The sequence below is a fragment of the Mauremys mutica genome, chromosome 2, assembly GCF_020497125.1.
Source record: "Mauremys mutica isolate MM-2020 ecotype Southern chromosome 2, ASM2049712v1, whole genome shotgun sequence".
NCBI lineage: Eukaryota > Metazoa > Chordata > Testudines > Geoemydidae > Mauremys > Mauremys mutica.
In genome coordinates, this window is record NC_059073.1 from 66,455,243 (window position 1) to 66,478,489 (window position 23,247).

Genomic DNA, 23,247 nt, shown 5'->3' on the forward strand with positions numbered 1-23,247 from the left:
GTTTCCTACAGTGCATTACAAGAAATATTTGAGGTTTCAGATTTCCCAATAGGAAGAGTTAATTTTGCCCACTGACACACCAACTGTTAAATAAATGTTTTAATTACTTGCAGAAATGTATTTGCATTTGATTTAAAAAATTTAATGTATAGACTCTTAATTCTGAATGCAGTGTTATTGTCGCCATGTTGGTCCCAGAATAGTCGAGAGACAAGTTGTGTGAGGTAATATCTTTTATTGAGCCAACTTCTGTTGGTCCAGTAAAAGATATTTCCTCACCAATCTTGTCTCTCTTTATTTTGAAGACTATTTGAAAAGATTTAAGTTTGAAAACCTTTACATTTGTGGCTTTGGTGTTGCTGGCTACATTCTTGTTGCACCGAACTTAATACAAAGTGCCTTAATATGTCAGCTTACTGTGAGGAAAAATGATACAAGCCTTACTCTGTCCGTGCTCAGTCAGTCCTTCCAGTGAACTAAATTGGAGTTTTTCCTGAGTAATGCCTACAGGATTTGACCGTATATTAATATAGTTGTTTTCTTATGAAACTGTTTTAGTTTAATGAACTTAAAAAATCTTGCTCTAATATAACTAACTGAAAGTGTATATTACTGTTGGTATTTCATATTACAATTATTTATACTTTTAATATATAGTTCTGTTTTACTGAAAACAAGGTATTTATTGTAATGAAGAGGCATTAAAAACTATTGCACATAACAGTTGTTAATAAGTAATGTCTAGTGTCACATCTGTACCCATCTGTTGGGTTTGCAGTTAGTGTGATAAACTCATGCACACAATACTGTAAGTGTAATATACACCTTAATTTTCTTTGTAACAGAGGAAAAAGAACATACAGAAGACACTGTTGCTGCTGGACCTCAGGAAACAGGTTTGTGTAGTAATTCTTCTGCAATAAATCTGACCTAATTTTTTTTAGCGAATATTTCTATTGTGAAACTCAAGAACTGTGACTGTTGTGATATGGAATCCTGTTTTATAATTAGGCAGATATGAACTAAATTCTTTTTTCTGTTTCCAGATTTGTTCTGCAAAGGTTAACAGTGTTACAGTTCATGCTCTTTCTGAAGCTTTTAGTGTGGTCATTTTTGTAATAACACCTTTGCTATAATAAATACTATCAAACAGTGAGGCTGAGTGACGAGGTATATATTTTTTGGCTTTAAATACAAAAGGACATAAGAATAGTTATACTTGGTCAGACCACTGGTCCATCTAGCCCCAGTATCATGTCTTCCTACAGTGGCCTATGCCAGATGCTTCAGAGAGAATGGACAAAACAGGGCAATTATTGAGTGATCCACTCCCTATTGTACAGTCCCAGCTTCTGGCAATAAAATACAGTAATACAGTTTTTAACATTTAAATGTGTGTAAATAAGTGAAAAGCATACATACTGAAAAAGTGCATGGTCAATGTACACACACATTTCAAAAGGTGTGTGTGTGTAATGGGCCCAGTGTCCCCATTACATACCCCTAGCAAAAGCCCACTTCTCCCCACGCGCTCTAATAATAATCTGTTCAGAAAGGTATTTTGAAAGAGTAGCTTGTGTTAATGAAATAGTTACTACTAAAATGACCTGTACATGATTATTTAAGAGTTTTGAAAACAGATACATTATATGTAATTGCTGCAAAATTTGATTGACAGAAGTTCCTGTTGAAGCAGAGAATTACTCAAATGATGATCTAGTGGGTAAGTTAATTTTTAGAGTGTTATATTTTTGTAATAAGATTAAACTCTTCACAGTAGTAAAATTTATGGTGTGTGTGTGTGTGTGTGTGTGAGAGAGAGAGAGAAAAGTATAGGTATTCAAATATTATGACTTGAATTTGCTTTCTGTTTCTGAAGTCTGAATAAATCCTAAGGCTGTTTATTATTGAGTTAACAGGAAGTAACTTCAGAATACTATTCTAATTATTTTTAATTCAAATTTTAAACGAATAAGAAAAAAATTGCCAAAATAAAAATGGACTGTTCAACTGATGAAGACGTAAAAATAAAAATGTGTGTATTTGAAGAAAGCAATGCATTCTTTAGTGTAATTTTAGGTCCTGGTCTGAGAAGAAGACTTTTTATGACAGGGATGGGCAAACTTTGTGGAAATTCTATGGCGGGCTATGAATGCTCACGAAGTTGGGGTGTGGGAGTGGGCGAGGGCTCTGGCTGGAGATGTGGGCTTTGGGGTAGGGCCAGAAATGAGGAGTTCAGGGTGTGGGAGGGGGGCTCTGTGCTGGGGCAAGGTAGTGGGGTGTGGGGATGTGTGTGAGGGCTCCAGCTGGGGGTGCAGGCTCTGGGGTAGGGCCGGGGATGCGAGGTTTGGGATGCAGGAGGGTGCTCCATGCTTGGACTGAGGGGTTTGGAGGGCGGGAGGGGGGTCAGGGTTGGGGCAGCAGGTAGGGGCATGGGCATGGGTGGCTCGGGGTTCCGCAGGCTTGGCGCTGCTTACCTCAAGCAGCGACATGTCCCTCCACCTCCTACACAGAGGCAGGGCCAGGAGGCTCTGCTGCATGCTGCCACATCTGCAGGCGCTGCCCCTGCAGCTCCCATTGGCTATAGTTCCCAGCCAATAGGAGCTGCGGGGGATGTGTGCAGCGCGGAGCCCCCTGACTGCCCGTATGCGCAGGAGCCAGATGGGGACATGCCGCTGCTTCCAGGAGCCATGCAGAGTGGCCCCTGACCCTGCTTCCCGGCTGGAGCACCAGAGTGGGGAAAGCCCCAGAGCCCGCTCCCCAGCGGGAGCTCGAGGACTGGATTAAAACAGCTGGATGTGGCCAGCGGGCCACATGCAGCCCATGGGCTGTAGTTTACCCATCCCTGTTTAAGACATGCTACTTTGAGTATTTTTATCTTAGTCATCGATTAACCAGACTACCACAGTACTTCCAGTTCCTCCATCCATTACCTAAATGGACTGCGTGATGCATAGTGTTTGTCAGACCCATAAATATGCTCCATATGTTCAGAACTTGGTACCTTTTGAGATTTACTTCTACAGATGGGTACGTGGTTTTGTTCCTTCCTTACTATCCAATAAATTGAGCCCCATGCACACACTTTCCTTGGGTCCTGCTTTCAGAGTTCAACACCAAACATTGCCAGTGTTTCTTTTAAAACGGAGCAGATAAGTTGTAAGAAGTACAGTGCAGAATCTCACATGAGCCAATGGATAGACCTTGTAGTCCAGAGGAGGATCAAATGTGCCCATCTGACTGGGCTGCTCTGGGGGCCCCCAGCATAATTTTAGTCAGCCCTTTGGTTAGACGGCTGTCTAATGGATGGCACCCTCCCTGGGCTACCCAGAATCTCTGAAGTATTGTGTTGTGGCCCCATTTCTAGCTATGTCCTGGAATACCCCCTTCACTAGAGCTTGCCAGGCATCCTTGAAAGGCAACCTTATGGATGTCCTCCACCGTACGTGTCCTCTAGGAATCTGCCTCTGGCAGGGTTCAGGACTTTTATGCCACTCCAGCTCTTTCATCTGGCATAAAGGAGGTGGTGAACATCTGATCCTCTTTGTTTCTTTCTCTGTCTGTCTATCTCTCCTGGATGCAAGTCTGTTTCTTCAGTCTTTTGGTCAATCTATTAGAGTTTTAGACACACACTCTTCAATTTGTACCATTTAGAATTTGTCAACTTTTTGTTTGTCTTCAGGTGCAAAATACCGTCTGGGTTTATTTCCTGGAACAAGACAGAGACACTCATCCTTGTTCAGTTTTCAAAAAGTGCTATGAGAGATTTTGGATATGAGTTAGTCGATTTGTTTAGTTTTGTTTCTATTCCTCTTTCAATTAATTCTTCATCCTGAAACTGTTGGGTATCTTACATAATACCTGATATCTCAGATATTTCATGTGCAGGCTATATTTCTGGTTAAAGTTTTCACTATATTATTTTTTAATCCTCTATTTTTAAATGCAGTGAAATTCTATTCAGTGAACAAGTGGTTCAGTGGTAAAATTGTCGCCTACTATACAAGATATCTGCATTTGTTTGACTTTTGGTCAATGCAGGAGTGGCTGTGGTAGTCAAAGATCCATGAACCCTATGTTGTGGCTTTTTACAAATCACAGTTGTGAAGTGGTTAGTGTGCTAAATTTACATAATGAACCTTGACTAAGGGAATCTAAAATGTTCGTAGTAGTACATAATCCCATATTGGCTATGAGGTTTATCCAACAAATGTATTATTAATCCTGGCACGATACATTCCACTGCTTATGACATGGTATGAACATTGATCTGAGATTTATCTAAAAATGCAATTTAGTTAATTGTTTAACAATAGCTGTTTTAGAAAAAGTTTATAAACTGAATAAGGTATGACTGACTGACAGAGTAAATTCAGTGAAGATGGTATCCAGATTTGGTATGTTTTTGTTTTGAGGCTGCACCCTTAGTCCAAGGAAAGATACTTGTTGTCAAGGCTGATTTGTTCCATGGTAATGTTACTACTTCCTACTTTAGTACAAATGCAATACTGTATGGTAGTACAAATAATAAAGAAGCTAACATTTTATGGCTCTGGTGCAACTAGTCCATAATTTTCGAAGTAGAGAATTGTCCCGCTTGCATAATGTTCTTCAGACTGGTACAAAATGTAGTAACATCACCCCATTGTGTGATTTGCATACTGTTTTGATGCTTAATTCAAATTCCAATCATCAACTCAAATGTTGTTGATTTTGGTTTTGGTAGATGACATTCCTGTAATTTAGGATTACTTCTGATGTGATTTCTGCCTCATAATTATGTGTCCGTGAACGTTTCCAGTATTTGCTCAAAGTAATTTGGCTTATGTTAAATACTGGCGTCTGATTCTCCTATCTTTCCACATGTGTAACTGTGTAATCCCTACTACTGTTAATGGAAGCGTGAGTGGATTATGTGGCAGAACTGGGCCCTAATTGTTTACTGTGTGTTCCTTACATTCTGGTTTAAAGAGAAGCCTTTAAGACCGTTACAGATTTTCATAAACCATGTAGAGACTGGCTCAGAGGTAGGCTATGACATGGTTTTCTGCCAGCATGGTATTGTGTATTGTGGGCTTTTTTTTTTTTTTAATTGTGAGAGGGAGTGAGTCTGGTGAATTCCTATCTGGAGAAATTGTGCTTTGCTACTGTAACCCACACACCTACTGGGTGTGGTGTTCTGTCCCATGTAATGGCACTGAGACCACAGAGAGAGGTTGAGTCTGCTCTACAGCCTTAGCTAACCGAGTTGGCTTTTAGCTCATGCACTAAGCTCCAGAGCTCCCAGGTTCAATCCCGCCCACCACCGACAGGGGTCTGTCTGTGTTACAAGTGGGGGCTTGTCCGGGATTTCAACTGGGATATGTTCCTCAGCTAGGAGATGTATGTAACCCCACACCTACTGGGTGTGGTGCTCTGTCCTATCTAGTGACACTGAGACCAGAGAGAGACAGGGGCGACAGGTTATATGGGCTCAAGGTGCTCGAGCACAAGAAATATTCAAGGCTGAGGGCTGTGCTCCACCAATATTTGGAGCTGGGGGGTTTCTCCCCTGGCCCTACCTGGAGCGGGCCCTGCCCCCCCCCCCACCTCAGTGCTTCCCTGCCTGAAAGAAAACAGCCTGTGCCTCTCTCCCTTGCTTGTGCTGCTTCTGCCTAAGGCTATAGAGATCAGCGGCGGGCAGCCTCTTGGAGCACCGGGGGAGGGGAAGAGGGAGAGAGGAGGAGGGGGGAAGGCAAACATGTGCTTGGGAGCTCTCTTCCCTGCCCCCGGCACCCACATGGAGGAGACGCCAACGGGACTTCCGTCCAGGAGATGGACATCTGGGGTGGACCTCACTCACCTGAGCAGCTGCTGGGGCTTCGGTGAGGTTTGACCCTGTGATCCACCCCCTCCCCCCACAGCCCCCACTCCTGCCCAATGCTGGGCAAGGGTCAGCCCCATCCCCAGTGAGACAAGGGTGAGGGGCAGCAGGCTGCAGCAGGGGAGGAAGGAAGCCACATGTGCTGGCAGTCCCCCCGCCCCGCAGCACCCACCCACCTACCACAAGGGAGATGGGGGAGGAGAGGAGCTTCCTAGACCTGAGCAACTGGCACTTGGGTGAATTTTGTGACACCCTACCCCCCATCCCAGCCACCACCCTGCAGTCCCCACTCCTGCCCCATGCTGGGCAAGAGGCAGTCCCATCTCCATCCCCAGTGAGGCTATGGTGAGGGGCAGCAGCAGGGGAGGCCACACTTGATGGCAGTCCCCCGCCCCGGTACCCACCGTAGGGGAGGCGAGTGGGCTTTCTGGACCTGAGAGAGTCCCTAGGAGCATCTGCAGTGACCGTGGTGCAGAGTGAGTGTGCTGCCGGGGGGGAGGGGTAGAGGAGGGGTCCCTCCCCTGGAGCTTGCTGCTGCCAATAATGGGGAGGAGTCCTCTCTGGCCCTAGTCCTGGGGCAGCCTGTCTGCATCCCAAGTTCCTTATCCCAAGCCCTGTCCCACCCCAGAGCCTGCGCCCCCAGCACCCCAACCCTGAGCACCCTCCTGCACTGTGAACCCCTCATCCCCAGCCCCACCCCAGAGCCCTCACTTGAGGGAAAAAATGTGCAACTTAAATTTGGTGGTCAGTTTGGAGTATCATTGTGTTTAGCACAATACTTGATTATTTTACACCCTTTAAAGTATCCAAGTGTTACAAAGTGGGAATGTTCTTAATGTTTTCTCTGAATACTGTGTGGGTGCCTCAGTTTCCCCTATGCATTTCTCAAGGATCTAGATGGTGGGATAAGGGTGTGTGATTGTTGTAGAGCCCTAGAGTGCCAGTGTGATGCCGTCTGCACAGTGAATGGCCGAAACCCTGTCTCCGGGCAACTGATGGTCCCGGCTGCTCTCCTGCAAGGTGCCAACTGAAGGTGTTGGAGAACAAAGAGATCAGGTGGCCTCCTAATGCCTGGAAAAGAGACAAAGGCCAGAGGAGAGAGTGTCAGTGGCTCTGTGGACTTCCAGGAAGCACATGGTGTGGAAGGGGATGCTGGGATGCTTTGGAACTACTCCATACAAAGCCAGTCAGGACTCTGGGGGAAGCCTCCTCTCTCGGAGCATACTGTCTCCAGGGCAAGAAGCTTACACCTTCCTGGGTCTGACCTCGGAGCATTCAGCATGCCCTTCCACACCATGTGCTTTCCGCAGCGAGTCTGCCCAGGCAGGTCCTGGGGCAACCAGAGGCCCCTGCACCCCAACTCTGCAGTCAGACATGACTCTTAGCCAGACGGTAAAACAGAAGGTTTATTAGATGACAGGATCACTGTCTAAAACACAGCGTGTAGGTACAGAAAACAGGACCCTTCAGTCAGGTCCATCTTGGAGAGTGGGGAGCCTAGACCTAAGTTCTGGGTCCCCCATTTCCCCAGCCAGCTCCAAACTGACACTCCCTCCTCTGGCCTTTGTGTCTCTTCTGGACAAGGAGGCCACCTGATCTCTTTGTCCCCAACACCTTCAATTGACACCTTGCAGGGGAAACTGAGGCACCCACACATTATTCAGAGAAAACATTAAGAACATTCCCACTTTGTCACAACAGGTGCAGCAAAATATAATACCGTATATTGAAGCAGGCAAGTGCTACTTCTGACTTTCCACTTTTAATTGACCCTTGTAATCTTGTGGTGCCGACGCGTTGTAGCTTCATTTTATATCGGCTTATGGGGCAGGAGTGGGAGGGGGACCCCATTTTGGGCACCACCAAAAATTATACAAACCTGCCGCCTATGGAGAGAGATATTAATGAGTCTGCTACAGCCTTAGCTAACAGGCAGTTGGCTTTTAGTTCATGCAGTAAAGGATCATGCACTAAGCTTCGAAGGTCCCAGGTTCAGTCCCTCCTGCTGACAACCGAGGTCGTCGGTGTTACACTACCAATACAGAAAATGCCAGTAGCTAACACAGTTTGACTCTTAGTGTTTGGTCACAGTAAGTACCCCTTTTTTTAAGGTAACTTTCTCTGTCTGTCCCTTAAAATATGAGAAATGTTACTTTCTTTTGCCGGTATTAACAAATTTAGTTTAGCATAGCAAACGTGTTTTAGTACCTGCGGGAGACAGGACTTCCTCTCTATATTTGCCTCTTTTGTATTTTTATTCATTACAATAACTGAAATATTAAGGGTAGTTTAGATGAAAGAATAGAAGACATTTACCATTCTTTTAAGCAAGTCTAAATTGATTTGCAGGCAGAGTTTTAGAAATCTCATATGGTACAAGTGAAAAGGTCCAATTGTTTAATTACTTCAGATTTGTCATGGTTCCCTTGCTGGTGATTTTAGGGTTATCCTTCTGTTGTATGTTTTACATTTAATGCAGCCCTTCTCAAACTGAGATTGGCCTTCTGGTGGATGTTGCTTCTCTTCTGGGAAACTCTGGGAAATGTAGCGGGAAGAGAATATATTTTTCTTTCTCCTTAGGACTTGGAATAAACTAGAGCTTGTTAAATTAACAAATTCGGTGCTGATTATTAAATATAGTATCTGACTATTCAAAATGAAATGACCCACTCAACAAAAAGAAATAGGCTACCCTGTCTATACGTACAGTATGTAAGAAAAAGTAAGTATTTTTCCTTGCTCAGATGAGAAACTTTGAGTGGAATATCTTGATCTAATTGCATAATCCTTTTTGAGAAAATACATATTGTAAATAAAACTTAGTTTTATGTCAGTATGTAGGCTACAAGTCTACAATTAATTTTAAAAAAGTAAAGGTGATGATGTAAGGGGAAGTAAGTGTAAAATGTGTCTCTTACCTAAATGTCTGCATACATGGGCAGAAATGGGTTTAGGTATCGATGCAGGGGATGCGCATATGGTAGATGCATGAAAAATGACACAGTATAAAAGAGTGGAAGCTACACAACACCCATTCTGCCATTTCAGAATTGGTGAAGTAGAACTGTTAAATGGAACATAAGTTACTGCTGGTCCTTGGTAGTGTAACTTGTGATACGCATGATGGGGAAGGAAAAACAGTTTCCCCCAGGTCCTTACTTGGGCTTATTCTCTTTCACCCCTCCTCCTAACACAGCTGGTTTTTCCCAGCTGTTAATCCACCTCATTATCCCCAAACCAAGCCGTGTCTGGCTTGCATCCAGCTGTCTCTGCCATCCAGTCCCCCCATTAGATAATGGCTTTTTTTCTTTGTGTTTCAAGCACCCTAGCCTCCCATTTCCCCCATCCCTTGTTTTTGATGGAGTTCTGTGAGCATTTTCTCTACTCAGTTGTCATTTTGGGGAGGGCAGGATAATCTTTAAAATTGCTAACTGGGTATGTAACTTTTGTTCAAATACAGATGGTTCTGATACTTTTAAGGTCTCAGACTTTACTGTCTGCTTTCCATAGGAGACATTCTTGTTATATTACACCCACCCACCCCCCGTCCCTCTGTCCTCCAGAATATAAAATTCATACTTATCAAACAATCATGACTGAAAAGACATTTTCGGTGATTGAGTGTTCCCTCTCTTTCAGGTGGGTAAAAATAATTTTTTTAAATGAGAAATTTAAATTAAATATTTTAATTACAATTTTTTTAAAAAAATATATGTAAATTTGAAATTGACATCCAGTGTTATGGCCTAAACTTAGTATAATCTCTCTCAAAATTACTTAAATAATATTAATCAGTACATATTTGTTGCTGAAGTTTCAGTCAGACCACTGAATTCGTGGAAGTCACTGGCCATATACCTGGAACCAGAGTTTGTTGAAGTGCTAAGCCAGTTTTTGACAGCAGTAGCCTCTTCTGCAGGTGCACAGAGATTATTATTTTCATTTCATTTTATTCAGCTGTTCAGTACAGTTCAGTGCCTAGTTCATTGAAAGTTAAGAAACTAATTGGGAGTTGTAAAAGCAGGAAAGCTTGTTTTCCTCTTCCAATTGATGAATAAAATCTAAGTGTAAAAAGAGAAAATCTTCTAGTTCTAAAATTGGGAAGGACTTGTTGACCAGAAATAACCAGTTCACTTCACTAAATACAGATACTTCCTTTGTTTAATAAATCAAGTAGTTTTATCAAAACATATTTTGAATTTGAAAGCTTTTACTTTTGTAGCCAGCATATTTAAGGTAGTTTTATTTAACTAATAAACTGTTTTAAATGCCAATTTCCATTCAAATAGAATTTGACACAAATCATGAGTAAACAGTCATCTAGGAAATAAAAAATTCACCATTTCTAACATCAAAAATTTAAAAATCAAGAATCTGATTAAATGTATGTTAAGCTATATAATTATAGTGTAACCTTCTGATTAGCAAGAAGTACCAAATTTAGTGCAAAGGCTATATTGAATTGTGAATTAGCATGTTTTAATAGGTTGATTCCCACTGGTTGGTAACTTTCTTTAGGAAAATAAAAAGTACAAATGCAAAATAAGATTACAATCAGTGATTTTCATAGATTTCATAGAACGGTGTGATTATCTAGTCCAGCGATGCCCAAACTTTTCCTCCCACTCCCCACCCCTTACTAGTAAGGGAATATGTCTGTTCCACCATCCCTGGTGCTAGGGGCAGGCCCAGGCGAACTTTTTGGCTCGAGGGCTATATCTGGGTATTCAAATTGTACGACGGGCCATGAATGCTCATAAAATTGGGGGTGGGGATGAGGGCTCTGGTTGGGGGTGCGGGCTATGGGGTGGGGCCAGAAATGAGGTGTGCAGGGTATGGGAGGGGGCTCCAGGCTGGGGCAGGGGGTTGGTCTGTTCGGGGGGGGGGAAGGAGGGAGGGCTCCAGCTGGGGGCGTGGGCTCTTGGGTGGGGTTGGAGATGAAGGGTTGGGGATGCAGGAGGTTACTCTGGGCTGGGACGGAGGGGTTTCGAGGGCGGGAGGGGGATTAGGGCAGAGGCAGGGGGTTGGGGCATGGGAGAGGATCAGGGGTGCAGGCTCCGGGCAGCACTTACCTGAAGCAGCTCTCAGAAGCATCGGCATGCCCCCCCTCCGGCTCTGCATGCTGCCCTGTCCACAGGTGCTGCCCCTGCAGCTCCCATTGGCTGTGGTTCCCAGCTAATGGGAGCTGCCGGGGCAGCATGAGGAACCCCCTGGCTGCCCCTATGCATAGGAGCTGGAGGTGGGACATGCTGCTGCTCTGGAAGCTGCATGGAGAGGAGCAAGCCCTGGACCCCGCTCCCCGGGGATTAAAACATCTGGAGGGCCGGATTTGGCTCCCGGGCCGTAGTTTGCCCACCCCTGCCCTAGAGGGATGCCCCACAGTTTCGGGCCACTGATCTAGTCTGACTTCCTGTAAAGCAAAGGCCGTAGAACTTTCCAAAATAGTTTAAATCAAGGTCTATTTTCTGATTTAAATCAATTCACCCTACCCTCTTTGGTGTTATAGTATATCTTTTCTTTAAGTTCACTGGAGTTCAGGAGTTATTCAATGTGAGTTTCTTCTGTTTGTTTAAAACCATATTAAGTTGATGCAACAGAAATAGCCATTCAATTCATTATGCTCTATTCACTTGGTGCCTTTAAGTGTCTTTGGGAAGGCTGGTTGCTTAATATTTCAGATATTTGATCTGCTTTTTGGGAAACTGAGAGATCCAGGCGTTTTCACAGGCATATTATAATGTCAGTAGGGTTGGCTTGCAGATATAGGGCCAGATTCTCACCACGTGAACTTCAGTGGAGCTGCACCGATTTAAACTTGACTGACTTGCACCAGCTGAAGATCTGGCCCATTATGTGTGGGATTTCTGGAATATAAGGGTGTGTGTGTGTGTGTGTGTGTAGGAGTTTAGATGTGGGAAGCCTCTGAACAGTGGGAAAGGAGAGAAGGGCGTTGATACAGGGTTTTGGGTATATTGGAGTTCTGAGACAAGTATTTCTTATGGATTTTGGAGAATGGAAGCCACGTGGAAAATCCATCAAGGCACTACAGCACAGTAATACTTCACAGAGATAGACTTGAATACATTGTGACATTCAAAGCCAATGATACATCAGGGTAAACAGAATAATTTCTAAATATCTTTTTAAAAAATGCATGAAACTTCAAGAACCAGTATTGCTAAACTGTGGGGTAGATTATAAACACATTTCATTTAGTTAAAGGGAATACAATTAATGAAGTTCTTCTGCTTAAAAAAAAAAAGAAGTTTTGAAAGCATGGAAATTGTGAGTTAAGGAAATCTACAGGGACAAAGCTGTGGTTGTGTAATTCCAACTACCCTCCACACACATTCAAGATTCATCAGATTTAGAATCTGCAAAAACACTGTTTTTAATATTGATGATACAGTTTAATGCAGGAGTATATTTTATCAAATTTGACATTCTGATGTAAGTAATATTCACTGGAGATATGTGCGACCTACATTACTATAGACTGTCCATCAAGAAATCCTCTATCAAGAATTTAAGACCAAACGCCTATCAATTCCACCTTCCCCCAAATAGCTTGTAAAATTGCAGATTTTGGAATTTTTATAAACCATTTAAAACCACTGATCAGGCCTTTGCAAGGATGGACGGGCACTCTTTTATACTCTTGCTCAATTTCTCAAATTTATGGGGATAAGCTATACTAATATAAGCTCCTGTATACTGGTATAATTGTGCCCACACTAGGGAATTGTATCACTTTAACCATATCTGTTTCTAGACCGATATAATTACAGCAGTGCAAAAATCATGGGTAAACCAGCTTAAGATGTTACACAGTTCTCAGGGTCTCCAAACAGTCATGGTGTGCAGTGTGTCAGGAGTCAATACTTCATTGTAGTGTGATACTTGCCAGAGACATCTGTCTGACATGCAGGGTTCAGTGTGACAGAGTTAAGGTTATTCTGTATTTACACATTTACCAAACCTTTCCCCAGCTTTCTGATTCTTAAAACTGCAGATATTCTTGAAATTTTTCCTCTTACCTTGTTGTTGTGTCTTTTACGTCGTTAAGTTCCGCTTAATATATGGTTGAAATCCCTTTCTGCCCTGTTCCTACTTCCCGTCCGCCTGTCATTTGATTTTTAAAAATATAAAAATTTTTATATTTGGACATGGCCCTAATTTCCTTTGCAAGTTAAATTCAAAGAACTATTCTATATTCAAAGATCTATTCTTCAGATTAGTATTTAAAATTTGGTACTCCCCATCTTCTATAGCAACTTTGTGATTTAAATAGACAAGCTCCTGGGAATGATAGCTTTCTCCAAATAAATTACAATGCTACAAAGTTGCATTTTTTTTAGCATGTAGATTTGATTTTTTTTAATTGTGTTTTGGTTGGTCCTTTAATTTAGATTTCCCCTTATTTTTTCAGATACTTAAAGCTTCAAAAAGACTGTTCCTACAGCAGGAGGACCAGCCCTAACCATACGCTACACAAGGGGAGCAGATGGTTGTAATAGATCTCATGATGTAATTACTGAACAGTTCAGGATCTTGGGAAATGAACACTAAAATATTATAAATGGGTTTTAGCCAACTGTCATTTTATTACACTTTTTTTTTTTTAACATTTAGATGTTTAAATTTACGTTCCTGTCTAACTTTTTTTGTCAAGTTTAGTGCATTCATTGGTTTTATTTCTCTTTCTTCTCTGTTTGTGACAGTTGTGTGTTTGACATACATTTTAGATGTGCTATTCAAGCAATTTGTTAATATTCTATTTATGATGGAACATCAATTGATTTTTTCAGATTTTAATATATATATATATTGTAGGTACATACAGTAAAAAATTGGGAACAGATTGGGCAAACCATGTACAAATGTGATACATTAGTAGTAACATGTTTTAAATTTAACATATGAGCTAACTGCATTTTTATTGGAAACACTAATGAGACATTGAGCTGTGAAGTTTTGATTTTTATCTGTCTGCACTGATATTATGTCAACAGTTACACTACATGAGCTTCAAATCATTTACAATAATTCTACAGTTTCTAAAACATACATGTCTAATTCTAAGCAGTATATAGACAGATTATTAAAAGACTTTTTCCATAGTTCGTTATTTTACGCTCATTTGATTTTAAAACTAAGGAACCCGAAGACTTTAAAACGGCCTGACAGGAAGTCAGGGTGTATATTGACACACAGGTATGTAATCAGTTTGGGCTTAGTAAGGCATAATTTATATTGCCCAGAGCACTGACTAATATCACAGCTGGGATTTATGTAGCGTGATACTCAATTAACATTCAGAGAGGGAAAAACAAAACAGATTTGCATAAATACCCAGCTTTTAGATTTAAAAGCTGACCCTGTCAAATAATATTCACCTAAAAATAAGGTTTAAAAATTTAATACTGTAAATATATAAAAACTGTTTTAATGACTCAACTCCATTTAATTTAGATTTTGAATGACTGAGAATTTTAATAAAGCTGATGTGTTGTCTACCTGTTATGCTGCTGTTCCACAACTGTAGAGACATCATCTTTTCATTCTTGGGCTTTTTTGTGTTCCTTTTTGGCTCAGGAATAGTTGCTGTGATTAAAATATTGCAAAGTTTGATATGGAAACTAGAAAAAATAAAATACGCTTTATCAGTAAAATAACATAGGTTGTGGTTTAGTTGACAGGGAAATGTTTTTATTAGTTTCTTACCACTGTTTTGAGATTTTTACTGATACACCCATAGGAAAGGACATATATGCTTGTTTAATGTGTGGGACTCCAATTCACTTTGAGTTACATGAGCAGAGCAAGTGTAAAATATGCCCCAAAGTGATTTCTTTAAACTTGTCAGGTTAGCAATAATCTTCTTAAACTGTGATGTGGGTTGAGGCGGAGTATGGCATTCTTCTTGGTGTAAAATTCTCAGTGTTTGTGAATTGCAAAGCAATACATTTTACAAAGCCATATTTTGTAGGGAGCTTGGGAGTAAAATTTAAGACTTGTAGAAAAAAAAGAACAAACTTTACTGCATTTATGTGTAATATGACAGTCTGTTTATAGAATTATGGGACTATGAGGATGTTTTATGCTGTGATCAAATTTTAAACACTTTGTAATTAAGTATGTGATTTTTATGAGCTTCTTGTTTACAAAAGTGTGCCAAGCTGGGAATGGTCAAGGGGATCTTAAAAAAAAAAAAAAAAAAAGTGTGTGTTTCTTCTGTTTTAAAGTTATCTGCAATAAAACACAGAAGAGTATCTTTGCTTTGGTGTCTTTATTTTGTACTCTTAAGTGCAGAAATCTGGTATCTGTGTTAATAAAGGTGTTTCAGTACCTGCTTATCTCATACTAATTAATATCACCAATTTGTCATAATATAGCTCTTTGTCAACATTTAATACACAAGGAGGACAGAATTCGAACAGGACATAATCTTTATTTTGGTTGTGGGGGAGGGGAGATGAGGCAATATCAATGGGTTGAGGACATTGTCTACTAGAATGTTGCTGCGTGATTACTCTGCTTTTGAAGCTTATCAGTCCAGTTCTAAAGCCATTATGTAGTTGGCCAAAATTTGGTCCAGGGTGTATATTTTCTTTGTGACTTGGAAGGAATGGCATTTTACTCACTGAAATACACCAGTGTCTGGCAAAAAGGTCCCGCATTGGTGTAAATCTTCTGAAGGAAAATTGTGTCGGTGGTCCATATTTTGAGTTAGAAGTGTAAAGCGGATGCTGTGACTACACCATTTTGAGTAAAGCAGACATAAACAGGTCTGGTACACCTCCCTGACAATCCTGTGTCCTAATGTAGACTGGAATGTAGCTGGGTAAAGGATTCTAAGCAAGACACATTTCCACCCCCCCTGTATTTTTCCCTGCCTGCCCTGCTGTGCCCTCAGAGACCATGGATTCTTGCACTTGGCTGCCTTTTCAGTGGTGTTAGGAAAACACACTAGTTCGGGAAAATAATACATAAATATCATGAAATGGGTCACTGTTTAACAACTAAAATATATTAATGTTGAAGATATATTACCACTTTAGTTGTACCTGCACACTAGGGAAATACAACGTATATGGAGCTACTATAAGGTGGGTGCATAACTGGTTGGAAACCTGTTCCCAGAGAGTAAGTAATTAGCAGTGGTTCACACTCAAGCTGGAAGAGCATATCAAGTGGGGTCCACAGGCATCAGTTCTGGGTCCAGTTCTATTGAATATCTTCATCAGTGATTTAGATAATGGCATAGAGAGCATACTTCTAAAGTTTGCCAAGCTGGGAGGGGTTGCAAGTGCTTTGGAAGATTAAAATTCAAAATGATCTGGACAAACTGGAGAAATGGGCTGAAGTAAATAGGATGAAATTCAATAAGGACAATTGCAAAGTACTCCGCTTAGGAAGGAACAATCAGTTACACACATACAAAATGGGAAATGACTGCCTAGGAAGGAGAACTGCAGAAAGGGATCTGGAGGTCATAGTGGATCACAAACTAAATATGAGTCAACAGTGTAACACTGTTGCAAAAAAAGCAAATATTCTGAGATGTATTAGCAGGAGTGTTGTAAGCAAGACACGAGAAGTAATTCTTCTGCTCTACTCCATGCTGATAAGGTTTCAACTGGAATATTGGGTCCAGTTCTGGGCACCACATTTCAAGAAAGATGTGAACAAATTGGAGAAAGTCCAGAAAAGAGCAACAAACATGATTAAAGATCTAGAAAACATGACCTATGAGGGGAAATTGGGAAAAAATTGGGTTTGTTTAGTCTGGAAAAGAGAAGACAGAGTGGGGGCATAACCTTTTTTGTACTTGAAAACTGTTAACGAGGAGGGAGAAAAAATGTTCTTCTTAACCTCTGAGGATAGAACAAGAAGCAATGGGCTTAAATTGCAGCAAGGGCGGTTTAGGTTGGACATTAGGAAAAACGTCCTAACTGTCAGGGTGGTTAAGCCCTGGAATAAATTGCCTAGGGAGGTTGTGGAATCTCCATCATTGGAGATTTTTAAGAACAGGTTAGACAAACACCTGTCAGGGAAGGTGTAAATAATACTTAATCCTGCCATGAGTGCAGGGGACTGGACTAGATGACCTCTCGAGGTCCCTTCCAGTCCTGTGATTCTATGATTCCCACTAATTGGAGATGAGCTAGTGGTTATGATGTAACTCATGTAAATAGGAAATTCTGGAATATACTGCAGCAGATATAATTCATGTATTCACAGCAACATATATTTTGTAAAATTTGATACCTAAATTAAAACAGTTTTATATTTGTAAAATACTACAAATATAAATTAAAACTGAGTAACCACAAGAATATAAATTGTATATTAATTAGTTGGTGTGCATAGGCATAATATGTATTAATTATATATGGTTGTGTAATATGTATGCAGTATCTTGAAGAGACATTTTAAGCATGAAACGGATCATTTTTCTAAAATGTAAAATATATTTTCAGTTTTGAAAATATTGTTTTTAATGCTACATGAAAAGTAAATGTTTCTTTGTGGCAACACGTGGTTTTTTTTTTTTTCTTGGTTTTTTTTCATGGGGAAGCACTTTGCTTTACCTTTGCACAGCTACTTGCTGGCTGCTGAGAGCTGCTCTAGTTAGCACAATCAGCTTAAAGCAAGTTTACCCAGATGTTTCGCATTAGAATCACAGCAGTGTAATTTTTCAATAACGGCACCCTCCTATTGCTCCAGAAATGTTCACTTTTGCACATTGGTCAGAGTCAATGATGACACTCAGGTTATAAGCCAGAGTGTCAGGAAAGATGGAGGTGCTTTGTATGAAGGTGAGAAACAGGGGAAAGGGTTGGTGGGCTTGGAAGGAGCTTGGTCTGGGTCATGCTAAGTTTAAGACGCTGGCAAGACACTTGCACTGAGATGTCCAATCTCACATCACTACTGGAGGAAGATCGTTGTTTCCAGTGTTGTAGGTGTTTTGGACCCAGGATATGAGAGACAAGATGTGTGAGATATATTTTGTTGGACCAATTCCTGTTGATGAAAAAGAGAAGCTTTCTAGCACCACAGATCTCTTCGTCAGAAGGGAGAAAGGTCCGATTTGTAAGTCTTTATCATGAAGATGTTAGTTAAAACCATGTGTGCAGATAAGATCACCCTAGACATAAGTAGTGAGGGCAGCAGTACTCACCAAGATGCAGAGGGGAACGCTCAGCCAAGTAGGCAGAGAACCAGGTAAGATGGGGAACCAAAAGCTAAGGGAGGACAAAATTAAGGGAGGGTACAATCAGTGTCAAAAGTAGCTCAAAAGATCAAGGAGCATGAGGAAGGAAGAGAGACCCTAAGGACTGCTCAAGAAAAGGTAAGTAGAGTCTTTGAGAGCAAATGCAGCTGAGAGGGCAGAAGCCAGATTGGAGAGAATTTAGGATGAAGCTAGATAAGGGGAACTTGAGGCAGTAGTTATAAATGGCACATTCAGTGAACTTAGAGATGAAGTGGAGAGGGAAAAATGGGTGACTATACTTTACTTTTTACTGAGAGAGGAAAGAACCTGTAGAAATGAGTTGTGAATGGTAAGGGAAGGTAGGAGAGGGGAAGAGCTTACAGAGGTGAGTGGAGGGTGTTGTAGAAGGTGCTGGTGATCGGGGAAAGGATAGAGGGGAGTGGGAAGTTAAATAGTTCACTACTTCATGATTTACTACACAGTCCTGCTGTATGCTCTGTGGATGGGGTTGAGTGAATTCCACACTATCATAGAAATTAAAAACTCAGATGTATCATTTTGTCTCAGCTAGAGACTAGGTTGTAGGTCTCTCTAAAAATCTCCATGGAAACACTGAAATGGACTTAAAATTTTTTTTTATTACAATTACACATGCAAATAAGGTAATTATGCAAACAGGTGACAACTACATGTGTGCATTTACAGTCATAGTAAATGTATTCCCTATCCAAGCGGACCTGTAGCTTTTGAATATATCAACTTATGAATCTTTTCCCATTTCTAGTTAATATGATAACTTGTAGTTTAAAGATTTTTATAATTTAATTATGGAGGCAAATAATTCTCATACTCTACCAGGTTTATTTAATTCACTATTTTGTAACTTGATTAATACATTACAGGGCACACGCCAATATTAAGGGAAATCCAGATAACTTAGCAATCTGGGCATACTGAAGTAGCAGTAGTCACTCTATAGTTAACTGTCAAGATAGCTCCACATATTAAACGTGCATTTGGCACATGCACAGATTCCAATTTCCCCAGGAAAATATAAAATAAAATAAAATTGAGATTTTACATGCTGCAGATCATTCCAGGATAGAATTTCTAGGAAATCTGGTAAAATTCAGGCAGCTTTAAAGATTTAGTGTGTTGAAAATGTAGCTGTAGTTTACTTATTTGTTTTTCTTTTTCATCCAATCTCCAAAATGTCTAGGCCTAGGAATTTCTAATTTGTTTTGTTTTTGTAGTCCTTGCTGTGAAGAATTGTCTTTTAGTATTTTAGTAAGTGTGTAGGTTAATGAGAGAAATTCTATGAAAACTATAAACATAGAGATGTTAGGTCGATTACATTGATACGTACTGTCAGGCTGGGCTGTTTTCTCAGGAAATGTTTGTCAATATAAAGCTATCTGAAGTATTAAATAGGTAAATTAATATATATCACAGGTAAAATATTCACAAACATCTAAATGACTCAGAAGCCTAAGTTCCATTTTTCAAAACTGACTTTGGCACTGGATCCTAAATCTGACTGAAAGTTAATGAGACTTAAACACATTTGAAAATTATACTCGTATTTTCAAGCACAAGTGAATAGGTAAAATTTAAGAAAAATAAACAGAACCCATAGGTACAAAGTTAATCAAACATTTGGTGGTTGAACAACCTAGAAGAATTATGTATAATATAGTATATGTGCCTGGATATCATTCACATACGTGTGTGTGTGGGCGAATCGGGGAGGGACTTCTATCTTATTTTGAAAAGATTGCTATTAGTTCTAAAACAGTTCATGATTTACTACACAGTCCTGCTGTGTTAAATAATCCCCATCTTATGTTAAATAATAAGCTATAATTGAACTATAAAGTATCCAAGCATTTTTTATTAAAATGACTTAACAATATGCTGCCATGAAGTCCTACAAAAAGTTTTTACTTTAACTGTCTCTTTTCCAAAGGTATTGATTTACCAATAGTGTGTTTTGTACTATTCTTCACTAAAATGCTTATGCTATTTTATTTTTAATCTTCCAGGAAAAAGTAAAGAAACTGAACAGGAACAAAAAGAAAAAGGTAAATGTCTATTCTCTTAAGCAGTAGCAAAGTTGTATTACATTGAAGTCCAAAGTTATACCTTCTAGAAAGTGTGATTTTCATTAAATAATCTGGCGTTAAACAAGCATAAAGTGTGTTTGCTTTTGCAAGTTAAAGTACGTGTAATCTTAAAGGAGCTGAGAGCTGTGTTCTGTGTGATGAAGTCTCACCAATTTGTTCTCATGCACATGATACAGAAGATGGAATTAGCTAATCACCAGTAGTCCCCCCTTGACAAAGCTTGATGCCCACTAGCAGAGTAGCATGGAGGGGAGCTTCTACTGCTTCAGCCCATGCCATGTTTGTTCTATGGATAAGCAAACTATCCGGCACAATTAAAATTGCTGTGTTCTTATAACATGGTTGAGCAAGCCCCTTTGTCCTCCTGTATTCTGTATATGGCATGTATTTTCCAGAAGTAGTAGTTTAGAAGCGTTTCAGAGAGTTTTGAAAATGTTCCTGTCCCAATCCTCAATCTTTGTTCTGTGTTTGTACAGTGCCTAGCACAACAGGGTCCTGGTCCATGATTGGGGTTCCTGGGTGCTACCATAATATGCATAATTTATTGTTGTTTTGACTACAGATTTTTGAGGAAAAATTAAAAAACAAAATTAAACATGTTACCTAAAATAGCATTTCCATATCTAAATATGTACAGATGTAGAAGCAAATTCTTTGTGCCATAGAAAGCAAGGAATTTCCTCCTTCCATTTCCAAACTCCCATTTCTATCCCTTAAGGTCATGACATTGTCCCTTAAATTTGTATCTGGTCTGGGATTTAATATCTCTCATCTTGAGCCTCAGACCAGTGATACTGTGGGTAGCAAAAGTTCCACATTTAAGTTGTAAAGAAGGAAATATTTTGGTGATAGACTGATTTAAAGTTATTTGAAGCTGCATACAAATTTGGAATATTAGAATTGGTCCTAAGGAGATGAATTACGAGACAGAGTGGAAGTGAAGCTGGCAAATGTATATGCTAATAAAAGCGTTTATCATATGGCTCTCTCATATGGGTCACTACCACACATACAGTATATACCTATCAGTGAATCTAAAATTCTTGTGCAGTGACTCTAGATCAGGGGTAGGCAACCTATGGCACGGGTGCCGAAGGCGGCACGCGAGCTGATTTTCAGTGGCACTCTCACTGCCCGGGTCCTGGCAACTGGTCTGAGGGGCTCTGCATTTTAATTTAATTTTAAATGAAGCTTCTTAAACATTTTAAAAACCTTATTTACTTTACATACAATAGTTTAGTTATATATTATAGACTTAGAGAAAGAGACCTTCTAAAAACATTAAAATGTATTACTGGCACACGAAACCTTAAATCAGAGTGAATAAATGAAGACTCGGCACACCACTTCTGAAAGGTTGCCGACCCCTGCTCTAGATATTTGTGCAGCAACGTAGAACACAGTTAAAACATGGCTGCATTGGTTAGTACAATAAAAATCTAGTATGAACTAAACGATATACTAAGTTCATAAACTTCATACTTAACATCATATACTTGCATTCAATTCAGAAAATTGGAGTATATTGTTTGTTTGGAAAAATTGGTGTGTGCATTAAATGGACACCAGATGGCACTAAAAACAGCTCTCATTCTACTTTAATGTTTGCCTGAAAACAGTACGTACACGAGTCACATTATAATAAGAACAGGAGTACTAAGTGGCACCTTAGAGACTAACAAATGTATTTGAGCATAAGCTTTCGTGGGCTACAACCCACTTCTTCGGATGCATGTAGTGGAAAATACAGTAGGAAGATATATATACACACAGAGAACATGAAACAATGCCCCTCTGCCATGTACATTGGCCAAACCGGACAGTCTCTACATAAAAGAATAAATGGACACAAATCAGACGTCAAGAATTATAACATTAAAAAACCAGTTGGAGAACACTTCAATCTCCCTCGTCACTCGATTAAAGACCTAAAAGTCGCAATATTACAACAAAAAAACTTCAAAAACAAACTCCAACAAGAGACTGCTGAATTGGAATTTGCAAATTGGACACCATCAAACTAGGCTTGAATAAAGACTGGGAGTGGATGGGCCATTACACAAAGTAAAACTGTTTCCCGATGTTTATTTCCTCCCTCCCCCCCATAGTTCCTCACATCTCCTTGTCAATTGTTGGAAATGGGCCATTTTCATTACCACTACAAACAGTTCTTTTTCTCTCCTGCTGATAATAGCTCACCTTAACTGATCACTCTCCGTATAGTGTGTATGGTAACACCCATTGTTTCATGTTCTCTGTGTACGGTATATGTATCTTCCTACTGTATTTTCCACTACATGCATCCGAAGAAGTGGGCTGTAGCCCTTGAAAGCTTATCCTCAAATAAATTTGTTAGTCTCTAAGGTGCCACAAGTACTCCTGTTCTTTTTGCGGATACAGACTAACATGGCTGCTACTCTGAAACCTGTTATTATAATAAGGTATTTGCTACTTTACCACCAGGGTTCCTCCATATATGGCTGCATCCCATGTGGTCAGAGAGTGCACACTGAGTAGTACTGACTACTCTGGGGAGCTCCTTCACTAGGAGGTATCGGGGACTTCAGGACTTCCCCTCCCCTTTCCTTTCTTCCTCTGTGGAACCATAATTTTTATGTTTCCTAGCTTCTGAGTCCTTAGCCATGCAACTTAAATGTTCGTTTAGCATAGTGGGTATTTGATGGAATTTCTAGGACTTTTCCCTCCTAACTTTTTTTTAAAAAGCATTTAATTATAAAATATTAGCAAAATATGCATGAAATATTTATTTTTAATAAATCACTTGGCTTACTTGAGAATTAAACTAGGAGATTGGAAAAATAAGTTGCAGGGACTAGGCTCAGCAGGAAGTATGTTACTCTAAAAAGCTTAAATACATGACAATTATTAAAAAAGCTCTAGGTAAATTTAAGTAAACCATTTCAACCGTAGAATGAAATAACAAGAAATAGCATCGGGTGCCCACTTATTCAGAGATCACATTTCAATCTGGACAAAAGCAAGGATAAAGAAAGCCCCCACCACCATCCTCATTCAAAAATGGA

At 40.1% G+C, this 23,247-nt stretch overlaps 1 protein-coding gene across 1 annotated transcript in view; it reads left to right on the forward strand.

The window, feature by feature from the left end:
• LOC123365314 (aspartyl/asparaginyl beta-hydroxylase-like) overlaps window positions 1–23,247 on the forward strand; it is a 127,743-nt gene that overhangs the window by 22,306 nt on the left and 82,190 nt on the right. Inside the window, exons 13-15 of the mRNA XM_045008047.1 lie at window positions 846–896; window positions 1,679–1,723; window positions 20,123–20,161. Coding sequence (XP_044863982.1) covers window positions 846–896; window positions 1,679–1,723; window positions 20,123–20,161 — 135 coding nt within the window. The remainder of the gene's footprint in view (window positions 1–845; window positions 897–1,678; window positions 1,724–20,122; window positions 20,162–23,247) is intronic.